Here is a 12,998-nt window from a genome sequence, read left to right as displayed (position 1 = left end):
TTGCCCGCCATATCGCCCGACAGTCTGGAGCGATGCTTTGGGGGTACCATTTCCTTTCATAGAAGGACCCCTTTGGTTGTCATTTGCGGCACCCTTATAGCATAGCCATAAGCTGAGAATACTCTACGTCCCGTTCTTCTTGTTTTTTATGGCAAGCCATCCTGGTGTTACATTTGAGCAAGATAATGCCCGCAAATACAGGGCGGGTGTTTCTACTGATAGTCTCTGTGCTTACCGATCACTACCTTCGTAAGCAATGTCACTCGATCTCTACCCAATAGAGAAAATTTGGAGCATTAAAAGCGGAGCCCTCCAACCATCTCGGGATTTTTACGATCGAACGCGATATTCCTCCGGAGGACATCCAAAAACTCTATCAATCAATGTCAAGCCGCACAAGAGCCACAGGTGGAGCAACACGTTAGTGACTTGCTCAACATTTGAAGGTTTCTCTCTTTAACAAACCATCCAATTTTTCTGCAATTATAATGATTTATTTCTCTGTACATGTACGGCATATACACACATCAGAAAAACGTTTTGCATCACCCCGGTTCCAAGAACTCCTGGAGATAGACGTTGACTGTGGATATTGTATCACAGACACAGTACCTTTGGCTGTTCAGAGATGTCACTAAACCCGCCCACGGTTTTAAACAACGATGCACGAGCAGCGCGTATTAGACGGAGGGGGTCCGAGAGAAGACCAGTTCCAATCATTCCACCAGGAAGGAGGTACACAGCTCGTGTTGTCTATAGTTCAACCATTCCTAGACGGTCAATACCGCGGTCGATCGCGTCCGCATTGTTACTTTGTGCCAGGAAGGGTTCTCAACAAGGGAAGTGTCCAGGCGTCTCGGAGTGAACCAAAGTGATGTTGTTCGGACACGGAGGAGATACAGAGAGACAGGAACTGTCGATGACATGCCTCGCTTAGGCTACCCAAGTGCTGCTACTGCAGCGGATGACCGCTACCTACGGATTATGGCTCGGAGGAACCCTGACAGCAACGTCACCTTGTTGAATAATGCTCTTCGTGCTGCGAAAGGACGTCGTGTTACGACTCAAACTGTGCGCAGTAGGCTCCATGATGCGCAACTTCACTCCCTACGTCCATGGCGAGATCCATCTCTGCAACCACGACACCATGTAGTGCGAACAGATGGGCCCAACAACATGCCGAATGGACCACTCAGGATTGGCATCACGTTCTCTTCACCGATGAGTGTCGCGTATGCATTCAACCAGACAATCGTCGGGGACGTGTTTGGAGGCAACCTGGTCAGGCTGAACGCCTTAGACACACTGTCCAGCGAGTGCAGCAAGGTGGAGGTTCCCTGCTGTTTTGGTGTGGCATTATGTGGGACCGAGGTACGCCGTTAGTGGTCATGGAAGGCGCCGTAACGGCTGTACGATACGTGAATGCCATTCTCCGACTGATAGAGCAACCATATCGGCAGCATATTGGCGAGGAATTCGTCTTCATGGACAACAATTCGCGCCCCCATCGTGCACATCTTGTGAATGACTTCCTTCAGGATAACGACGTCACTCGACTAGAGTGGCCAGCATGTTCTCCAGACATGAACCCTATCGAACATTCCTGGGATAACCGAGACTCGAACTCGGGACCTTTGCCTTTCGCTGGCAAGTGCTCTACCAACTGAGCTACCCAAGCACGACTCACGCCCCGTCCTCACAGCTTCACTTCTGCCAGTACCTCGTCTCCTACCTCTTCCTGCGAGAGCTTCTGTAAAGTTTGGAAGGTAGCAGATGAGGTACTGGCAGAAGTGAAGCTATGAGGACGGGGCGTGAGTCGTGCTTGGGTACCTCAGTTGGTAGAGCACGTGCCCGCGAAAGGCAAAGGTCCCGAGTTCGAGTCTCGGTCCGGCACACAGTTTTAATCTGCCAGGAAGTTTCATATCAGCGCACACTCCGCTGCAGAGTGAAAAACTGATTCTGATTCCAGGGATAGATTGAAAAGGGCTTTTTATGGACGACGTGACCCACCAACCAGTCTGAGGGATCTACGCCGAATCACCGTTGAGGAGTGGGGCAATCTGGACCAATAGTGCCTTGATGAACTTGTTGATAGTATGCCACGACGAATACAGGCATGCCAACGCAAGAGGACGTGCTACTTGTTATTAGAGGTACCGGTTTGTAGAGCAATCTGGATCACCACCTCTGAAGGTCTCACTGTATGGTGGTGGAAGATGCAATGTGTGGTTTTCATGAGCAATATGGGTGTTATGTGATGTCCTTAGGTTAGTTAGCTTTAAGTAGTTCTAAGTTATAGGGGACTGATGATCATAGATGTTACGTCACATAGTGCTAAGAGCCATTTGACCCATGAGCAGTAAATTCCAATTTTCTGTACAGGTTCTGGAACTCTCTGAACCGAGGTGATGGAAAACTTTTTTCATGTGTGTACACAGATTTAAATCCCATTCGGGTAATTCCTTCGTGGTGGGTCGTTTTTCTTTTTGTCATTGACTCTACGCCTGCTTGCTAAAATAAGCCTAGTGAGGAGCGAATAGTGAGGGGATGTGAGATAAGTTGTAAGTGAGCAAAAATTGAATGTTATGTTAAATGCGAATGTTGATGAAAATAGCCGGGGACAGAGAGCCAGCTGACCTCCGAGCCTGAGTTCTGCTGCCGCCTGCGCGCTGTCGTCATCGCCCCGGGCAACACACTGGTAGACGCCGCGATGTGCTCGGGTAGCCGCGGCGAGGTGCAGCACCAGCGGCGACAGCAGCCGAACTCGTCCGGCAGGGATGGGCTCTGCGTTGTGCAGCCACTCCACGCTGCCCATCGGCGACCCGGACACTGTGCAGTTGAACATCGCCGCTTCTCCAGAGTTCACCACCTGCCAACAACGGCGTACTGACAGTCTCAGGAGGTAAGCAAAACAGGTAGTGTAATGCCACATTCTCTAGCGGTGGCGGAATGTATTAAACAATTAATAATTAGGATGATTAAAAGATAGAAGGCCTCTGAGATCATAAACAAAGCAGAAAATTGAATTTTCTAATGAATAAGTTATGCTACCATTTTTATGAGGGGTGCGGATGCAGACAAGAGACACTACAAGGAGCCTTCAATTTTTTTCTGAGAGAAGGCTGGTTTTGTTCAGGATTCCAGTACACCATATTATTTGACACTCTTTCGGCTACAAAACTCCATTTTTCAACACAATCTCAGTTCAGTGCGACGGCCTTACTGGGGAGGCCCTTATGCCCACATTGTAGTGTCCTGCGGTCGGCAGGAAAGAACTAATGGTCAATTTGTACACACTTTATTATAATTAAAGAAAAACGCCTTCTCGGCGTACACTGTGTTTTAAACACAAGATCAAATAGAGAGACCCTGCAAATCTTGTCGTGGCAAACCAGATAAGGAAACAAGACAATGGAAGGAAATACTGACCAAAATCTGCTCTACCAGTTACAAAATACAACATGCTACTGCAATGCTACGGCGGGTGTATACAACGCTAGAGCCGGCGTAAGTACTGCCAGGAGCTGTCCCTAGCGGTAGTTAACACTGACGGCCTAATTTTCTTTCTTTATTGTATTTCGATCCCCTGGCAGCGGCGTAATACGCCGCTCTGCTGTCTACAGATAATGTTAAAAAACATAATGAAGAGATGGAACAATAAAAAGAGGTGATAAATCGGTGACTGTTTAAAACTGGTACATGGCGAAAGAGTTGTGAAGAAAACATAAAAAACAAAGGGGCGAGTGATGCTGATTAAAAACACTTAGGAAAGAGACAGGCACAATTAAAAAACAGTCTGACTTCTGTTCGCAGCACTTTAAAAACGGGACGCACAACACTGAACACTCACGGAAAACACTGCACTATAGAGTATGAAGGTATATGGGTATGGGAGGGGGGGGGGGTGGGAGGACATGGACAGATGATGGGGGGGAAGAGGGGGGAGGAGAGGAAAAGCAAAAAAAGGGGGAGGAACCGATGGACAGGGCACAGAGAAAGGGGGGAGCGGGTAGGACGCGAGAAAGGAGTGGGGAAGGGAAAGGAGGGGAAAGGGAAAGGGAAAGGGGGGAGAGAATGGAGTCAAGGAGTGGGTAAGCGGAGAAAAAACAAGATGGTAGGAGGGGAGAGGGAGACTGGGGAAAAGAGACAGAGGGAGGGAGGGAGGGGGTGAGGATCATAGTTGATAGGATTAAATGGAGGGAGATAGGGCATCATCCGGGAGGGGGATTTGATGGATGCCACCTCGGGAAAGAAGGTGAAGGGTGTAGAGGTGGACGGTAGGGGAGACGCAGTGGCGAAGGCGCGGCAGCGGGCGGCGGTCGGAGAGGAGAGGAGCAGCCAGGGGATGAGGAGGATGAAGTTGGCGGGAGGTGTAGAGGATGCGGACATGTTCGAGGAATAGGAGCAGATGGGCGAAAGGAATCAGGTCATAGAGGATCTGCATGGGGGACGGGAGGCATATACGGAAGGTGAGGCACAGTGGATGGCGTTAGTGGATCTGGAAGGACTTACAGAATTTGGGGGGGGGGCAGATTTCCAGGCAGGACTGGCATAACAGAGGATGGAACGATATAAGGATTTGTAGGTGTCGAGGATGGTAGAGGGGTTCAACCCCCATGTCTGGGCCGGCTGCTGTGGCCGATTGGTTCTAGACGTTTCAGTCCAGAACCACGTGGCTGCTACAGTCGCAGGTTCGAATTCTGCCTCAGGTATGGATGTGTGTGATGTCTTTAAGTTGACCTCAGATGTTAAGTCTCATAGTGCTTAGATCCATTTGAACCATTTGAACTCCATGTCCGGCCAGAGAGGTGTTTAAGGAGAAGGAGGCTGTTGTGGGCATTGGATTGAATAGATTGGAGATGAGGGCTGCAGGTGAGTTGACGGTCAATGGTGAGTCAAAGGTAGGTGAGGGTGGGGAGAGGCGGACAGGACGAGCGCGCTGGTCTGTCTGTCTTGGCGTACTTATTAAGCCGAGTTGGCAGAGTGCTACATGAGGCATATGAGTTCCGATTGGTGAAACACTGTCACATGTTGTCTGGCGAAGTAGTACCGTGTTTATTCGGAAAGCCTGTTATTGTTTATATCTGCTGGCGATGTTTCTCTCTGCGCTCCTGAAGGGAGGTCGGCAGCCCATCTTGCTTGTCGGTTGTGCGGTCCCTCTAACAGATAAGGGGCCGCTACGACACACACATGGTACCGCTCTACTGGTCGACGTCGGAGGCAATGTTTGAGCATCAGTAACCCATCATCCACTTACTGCTTCATGTGGGGTGCATCCTTCATTGGACTAAACAGCTAGAAGCCGGAAGGTGCGGGATCCAGACTGTAGTGCAGATGAGGAAGAACAGACCAACGAAATTTTGTAAGTCCCTCTCGGGTGCACAGACTTGTGTGACACCTTGCATTGTCATGGAGAAGGAGAAGTTTGTTTGTGTTTTGTGATGACGAACATGCTGAAGTCGTTCCTTCAACTTCTGAGGGTAGCACAATACACTTAACAGTTGATTGTTGGAGTATGAGGGAGGACATCAAACAGAATACCCTCCTCAGATTCCCAGAAATCCGTCGCCATGAATTTACTGGCTGAGGGCGCGTCTTTGAACTTTTTCTTCGGAGGAGAGGATAAGTTTTTTGTTTCCAGTTCTGAATGATGAACCGATGCTTCAGCTGCTGTGGCAATGTTCGACAAAAAATCGTCACGACAGTCATCTTCATAACGTGCAAACAACTCCGCACATATGGTCCTTCGTTGCTCTTTATGGTCTTCTATTGGGTGGCGAGGAACCCACGGGGGACACACCTTTGAGTACCCTAAGTGGTGGACGAGTGAGTCAGCACCACCAGCTGAAACATCCAATTGTGCAGTGAGATGTTTGATTGTGATCCGTCGATTAGCTCGAATGACAATGTATGCACGTTCCAACATTGCAGGAGTCACAGCTGCGGCAGGCCGGCACTCGGGAGATCTGACAGGTGTGCGCAACCTTGCTGGGATGGTACTGACGCCTCGCACAAAGACTCACCGTGCTTTTATTCATTGCAAGTCTCCGTAGATATTCTGCAGTCGTCAATGAGTATATGTGACGCTGTGGGTTTTCGCCAAAAGGAACTCAACGAGAACTCTCTGCTTGAAACATAGACGCCACTTTGAAGGCCACGCATAGCGCCGCCACCTATAGGAACTTCATGATACTATAGGGGCTGAGGCAGGAGTATTCCACAATGTCCCATAAAAAATTCTTCATTTTTTCAACCGAAATTTTCCGAGAAAAACATTTTTGCCTTATGTATTGAACACCTCTCATGAAAGCTGGTGTTAATACAGTATATTGAAAGTCGTTCGATAAATGTCAGTTTTGATGTCATTCATTCCTCTACGATTTCTGTGTCGTGAGTTTGTTGCAATGACATTCTGGGCTCTGGACATCGATTGCTTGGCGTACTACGGTCTTTGACTGGTAAAATGAAGGCAGTTCTGTTGGGAAACACTTTAGACACAGTGTGTACAGATCAGAGGCCTGTGCGGGCTGAGAGGCGGTTTAAAGGGTCCCTTTCAATGGAGAACAAAGCATTGTCGTCTCAACTCTTCCTCGTGCTGTATTGTTGGTCCGCTGGTTTCTGTTTCCACTTGCTACGGACGACTGATGTCGCAGCTTGCTTATAGATTCTGAGTGTTTGTACTGAAGCTACTGTTTGGTGGCCATTGTCATGAATCTTAAGGAAATACAACGCATCCACGAAGGAAGTGAGTTTCAAGGCGCTTGTTCAGCCGATTCTTGAGTATTGTCTATCAATACGGGACCCTCACAGGTAGGACTGGTAGAAAAGATAGAGAAGATCCAACGAAGAGTCGCGCGTTAAGTCACTCGATCGTTTAGTAGGCACAAGTCACAAGATAGGTTTTGTGCATCATGGAGCGATTTACTATTGCAGTTTCTAGTGTACTTTCCGGCAAGACTCGGACAATATATTACTTCCTCTCACATACATCTCGTGAAATGATCACGATGATAAAATTCGGGAAATTTGAACCAATACGGAGGCTTATTGAGAATTATGCTTCCCACGTGCCATTCACGAGCGGAAGGAGAATGGGGTGGGGGGGGGGGGGGCGTTTGATCACTTTGTGGTACCAGAAGTACCCCCGCCGCACACCGTTAGGTAGCTTTGGGAGTATGATACAGATGTTACCAGCTACGAGAATTACGGTTAGGTTGCGGCATCCATTTGCAGCTTCGAGGAAAATATTTTGTATGCAGGGTTTTCAGGTCTGTGGCTTCACTCGTGTACAGACGGAGCTTCGGTTTAGTAAAATTTTTCTGGGTTTGTGACCGCATTGTCAATATATACAGCTACCGACGTTTCGGTCCTTTTTGAAAGTGACCTCCTTCAGGGTCACCGAAACGTCGGTAGTTTTACATATTGACAATGCGGTCACAAATCCAGAAGAATTTTTTTGAATGTGACAATGGCCGCTGATGACTACGTTTACAATGAACTTCCGTTGTTCAAAAGGTTTCACTTATTCATTCGTGAGGTTAGCCAACTGGCTTCGTCACATTCGCACTAATTTAAATGTGTTCAGAATGTCGTAATGTGCATAGTGCTTTTCTTTTGTTCACTTTTTCACTTTTCACAGGACAAGTGTAATCTATAATAGTTGTTATTGCTTTCGAATGGAGAATTACTAATCAGGAAATTCCTCAAAACATCTACAGTATATTTTCGTCCTCCAGTGACTTGCGGAAACCATTCTAAATTTGGACTGGATACTAGCTTTTGTATTTATTCTTTAGTCTAAAATCGATGTAAGCAAGAAACTTACTGCAAATTCTGCCTTAAATAGAAATTTTAGTGAATGCAAAAGCAGATGCCATCGGAAGAAACATTTTGAATTCCTTGTATGCCTTGAAACACGTATGTTGTGTGGCGGCGATGGCGAGGCATTGCAGAGTCTCTGACCAGAGAGCTATTTGTCGTCCCTAGTCTGCGCTTGACCGCGCGAGTGTTCAGTTGGAGAGTAGTAGCGCGTGTGAGACGATGCAGTTGCGCTCGAGTGCAGTTGCGAGGCAGTTGCGGTCGAGTGGCAGTTCAGTGCAGTTGCGAGGCTGTTGCGGTCTAGTTGTGAGAGAGTTCAGTTGCATGTAGGGAGTTGGCTATTGTGTGAGGAGTCGGCGGGCGTCGACATGGCACTCTGGTCAAGATTCACGACAAGGTATAATTTTTAATAAGGTAATGAAGCAGCATTGCGCACATCTGTAAATTAACTGTAACTAATTTGTTCAAGAATCGCCCCAATAATAATTTTTGTTTTCAAACCAAGCACTTTAACAAAACAAACATTTTATTGAAAGAATATTTGCCTTCCATTTCCTTTAAAAAAAATTTTACTTAAGTTCAAACAATGTTTGCGATGCGTTTCCTCCAAGCTATGGCGAAAAACAAGAGCAGATGCAGTTTTACTGAGGTAAGAATTTGAGTTTAATTATTGCACAGGGCCTAAGATCGACATTTCGGTCTATTTGCGTTTTCATTGTCACTGAGATTTTATTATCACTGAATTGACTTTCATTTTGTGGGGAGCTTACATTTGGGTCAGATTGCTATTATTTTTCATTTAATTGTCATTGTCTTTAAATTTAATTGCTGGGAGGCTACACTTAGCTCTATGTCTATTCACATTTAAAATATTATCCCAAATTTTTGTGGGGAGGTTACAGCCTTTACAGATCGCAAGGTAAGCAGTGCTGGCGAGGCTTCGAGACAGCGTGGTGTTTCCGTTTTGTGCACGACGGTACTGTTGTAGTCCATGTGCTGTGGACCCACGTTAAGGTTTCGTTGTGGGGTTACATCCTCGTCACGTCTGGTTTGCCTATAACGAAGATCACGAATACACTCATGAACCACGTTAACTCCGCAGAACGTGCCGCTATCCGGAATACCAAGGACCACATACAACTGTTGTGGGCCAGCTTATCCCAGAACAGGATACTACGGCTCTATGAGAACAGTAGGCTTATTCTTTGTAAATTTGACTCGATTTTGTATCCACTGAAACAAGATCGCATAGCCTCTCAACCAACGGAGTTTAATTTCGTTTCTTCTACTCCCCCCCCCCCCCCCCCCGAAGCCCCTCCTTGCAGATGCTACTATGTATACGACTGGCAGTGTACATCCCTTTGTGTAAAACAGCTTGAGTAACAGTAAAGAAGGACTCACGGTTTGTTATGTTGAGTTGGGTAACGCGTGAGTACTCATAAACTATATCAATTGAGAAATGATATGACTTAACACGTTGACCGCCGCACTCTTAGTGACGGACGTTTCACCGCCAGGCCAGGCACATGGCATTAGGTATGAGCCAGCGGCGGCCACAGGGCAGTCAGTGTGGTAGTTTCAGGGAAGTGTTTTGGATGATATCCACCATTCGACATCAAAGTTGACCCTTCCAAAAGTCCTCACCAGCAGGTGTGGCGTGACGTGTACGGCGAGCGGCGCGGTGACCTGTAGCGAGGCGTGCACCCGCTGCTCCCCGAAGGCGTTGTGTACGCGGCATTCCCACCTGCCCGCGTCCTCTGGCTGCGCCCCCAGGATGTGCAGCGCCTCCTGCGACGCCCACACGCGGCCAGAAGAAGCCACCGGCGTCCCGGACTCGTACCACCACCTGCAACAAGTTCCAGGGCGGCCTGGTTACTCACCGCCAGAGACTCACCATTGTACCAGTTATTGTACACTCATCTGTACAACAACATATTGTAATCCCTATAAACAAAACGCAATGTCCTGACACACGTCCCTCCTATGTGACTATCCACAATTTCAACTCCCGGCGTGCCCCAAGGCTCCGGCCTTTCCCCTCTCCTCTATCTCCTGTACACTGCTGATATGCCCAAACCTCCCCCACCTCCACCTGTTCATCTTCTCCAGTTTGCTGATGACACCGCCTCCTAGCCCTTTATCCTACCCTTCAACGATCCCAACATACCCTCCAAACCCACCTTGACCAATTCATTGCTTGGTGCAACCAGTGGTTCCTCCGTATCAACCCTTCCAAGACCCACGCGATCATCATAGGCCGCACCACCCGCTCCTTCCGTCTCCATGATTTCTACCTCACCATTTTTGGCCGTCCTGTCCACCTCACCCTCGACCGCCACCTCACGTGGACTCCCCATCTCCTTACCATCCAAAACAAAGCTCACAACAGACTCCGCCTCCTGAAACTCCTGTCCAGCCAGACGTGGGGTCTGCATCCTTCCACATCCTTCACACCTACAAATCCTTGATCCGCTTCATCCTCTGTTCTGCAGAGTAGCTTGGATTTCCGTCCCTCCCCATTTCTATACAGCCCTCCAAATCGTCAAACGCCATGCACTCCACCTCGCCTTCCGCATCCACCTTCTGTCCCCCACACGCATCCTCTACGACCACATCCCCTTGCCTCAACTTCTCCTTTCCTTTCCTTGAACACATCCGCATAGTATATATTGTCCCCCCTTGATCCCCCTCACCCCCTGGTGTCTCCCTTCCCCTCCACCCCCAACCCGTTGCCGCGCCTTTACCGCTGTGTCCCACCCTCTCTCCATCTCCGCAACCTCCGCCTCCTTTCCCAACACAACTTCCACCATCTACCCCTCCTGGATGATGAGCTTCGCCCTGACATCTACCCTTCCTACCAACTCTAACCCCATCTTGCTGCCTCCTCCTCAGGGCTTCCTCTCCTCCCCCTCCCTTCTCCTGAGCAGCTTTCCCCTTCTACTCCCCCTCCTTCTCTTGGGCTTCAGTGTCTCTACACTACCTCCTGCCTTGTCTTCCCTCTTCATCTCCTGCCCCACCAGTCTCCTGCCTCTTAGTGTACCTGCTGACACCCCTACTCTCTTCATCCCGCCGCCTCCTGCTGCCCTTTGCCCTCCCTTCCTTTTCCATCCTCTCCAACCTCTCTCAGCAGGTCCCACCTGGCTGTTTTGTACTTCACTGTGTGTGCTCCAAGTGGGTTTTAAGTGTGTTGTTATGGAGTGTTTTTAATACTGTGGCCGACTTTTAACCTGTGCATGTGCATTCAGTATCTTCTTTGTGTTTTACGACTCATCAACTGTGTGTTTAACTTTCTGGTGACTTTTTTAATTGTCCCCCCACGAACGTCTCCATGTCAGTGTATTTTTACCTCCATTTTCTAACCCCTTACTCTGTTTTATGTTCCCCTTTTTTTATCGCCTTATATTTGTAAGTCACAGCTGCAAAATACTAACGCGAATTCATTACAGACGAATGGAAAAACTGGTAGAAGCGGACCTCGGGGAAGATCAGTTTGGATTCCGTAGAAATGTTGGAACACGTGAGGCAATACTAACCTTACGACTTATCTTAGAAGAAAGATTAAGAAAAGGCAAACCTACGTTTCTAGCATTTGTAGACTTAGAGAAAGCTTTTGACAACGTTAACTGGAATACTCTCTTTCAAATTCTGAAAGTGGCAGGGGTAAAATACAGGGAGCGAAAGGCTATTTACAATTTGTACAGAAACCAGATGGCAGTTATAAGAGTCGAGGAGCATGAAAGGGAAGCAGTGGTTGGGAAAGGAGTGAGACAGGGTTGTAGCCTCTCCCCGATGTTATTCAATCTGTATATTGAGCAAGCAGTAAAGGAAACAAAAGAAAAATTCGGAGTAGGTATTAAAATTCATGGAGAAGAAGTAAAAACTTTGAGGTTCGCCGATGACATTGTAATTCTGTCAGAGACAGCAAAGGACTTGGAAGAGCAGTTGAACGGAATGGACAGTGTCTTGAAAGGAGGATATAAGATGAACATCAACAAAAGCAAAACGAGGATAATGGAATGTAGTCAAATTAAATCGGGTGATGCTGAGGGGATTAGATTAGGAAATGAGACACTTAAAGTAGTAAAGGAGTTTTGCTATTTAGGGAGTAAAATAACTGATGACGGTCGAAGTAGAGAGGATATAAAATGTAGACTGGCAATGGCAAGGAAAGCGTTTCTGAAGAAGAGAAATTTGTTAACATCGAGTATAGATTTAAGTGTCAGGAAGTCGTTTCTGAAAGTATTTGTATGGAGTGTAGCCATGTATGGAAGTGAAACATGGACGATAACCAGTTTGGAGAAGAAGAGAATAGAAGCTTTCGAAATGTGGTGCTACAGAAGAATGCTGAAGATAAGGTGGGTAGATCACGTAACTAATGAGGAGGTATTGAATAGGATTGGGGAGAAGAGAAGTTTGTGGCACAACTTGACTAGAAGAAGGGATCGGTTGGTAGGACATGTTTTGAGGCATCAAGGGATCACAAATTTAGCATTGGAGGGCAGCGTGGAGGGTAAAAATCGTAGAGGGAGACCAAGAGATCAATACACTAAGCAGATTCAGAAGGATGTAGGTTGCAGTAGGTACTGGGAGATGAAGAAGCTTGCTCAGGGTAGAGTAGCATGGAGAGCTGCATCAAACCAGTCTCAGGACTGAAGACCACAACAACAACAACTTTTGTAACATTTTATTCTTGTTTTAGTTGTCATGTCACTCGGCTGAAGAGCGGCGGACTGTGCCACTGACAGCCCTCCCCTGCCCATATGGGGCAGGGGAATGAAATCACAATTAAAAAAAAAAATCCTGACTCACCACTGACTGTCGGTTGGTCACAGTCAGTGTGCTCCGTGCCGCCGTTGGATAAGCAGCTGCAGCAGCAAGTCGTATACTCCTAGCTCATTCATTTGTTACATAGTTTAATTCTTAATTTCTTTGCGTGTTTTTGGTACTTGCATTGTTTAATTCATAAATTTCGGGCGTATTATAGTATTTGAGAGTTGTAGCATCGCGTTTTAGTACCTGAATAGTGTAAAATCGCGTAGTCTCCTTCCGCCGCCGAGCAGTGTGTCAGCAGTGCGCAAGTAGCAGCATTACTGCATTTACTAGGCAATCTTGTATTTTAATAACCGTTTAAATTTTGTGTCGATTTGTTTGCGCTCTCTGTAGATTAGTTCAGACGTTCT

The 12,998-nt window shown here is 47.5% G+C and overlaps 1 protein-coding gene across 1 annotated transcript in view; it reads right to left on the bottom strand.

Moving 5' to 3' along the window:
* The window catches only part of LOC126257285 (Down syndrome cell adhesion molecule-like protein Dscam2), a 587,314-nt gene that overhangs the window by 298,231 nt on the left and 276,085 nt on the right, over positions 1–12,998 (bottom strand). The window contains exons 6-7 of the mRNA XM_049955551.1: positions 9,463–9,664; positions 2,638–2,869 (exon numbers count right to left, since the gene is read on the bottom strand). Of these exons, the coding sequence (XP_049811508.1) occupies positions 2,638–2,869; positions 9,463–9,664 (434 nt within the window). The remainder of the gene's footprint in view (positions 1–2,637; positions 2,870–9,462; positions 9,665–12,998) is intronic.

Source organism: Schistocerca nitens, chromosome 1 (genome assembly GCF_023898315.1).
Source record: "Schistocerca nitens isolate TAMUIC-IGC-003100 chromosome 1, iqSchNite1.1, whole genome shotgun sequence".
Lineage (NCBI taxonomy): Eukaryota > Metazoa > Arthropoda > Insecta > Orthoptera > Acrididae > Schistocerca > Schistocerca nitens.
Note: the sequence above shows the minus strand (reverse complement) of the source record. Positions and strands in the feature narration are given on the sequence as shown.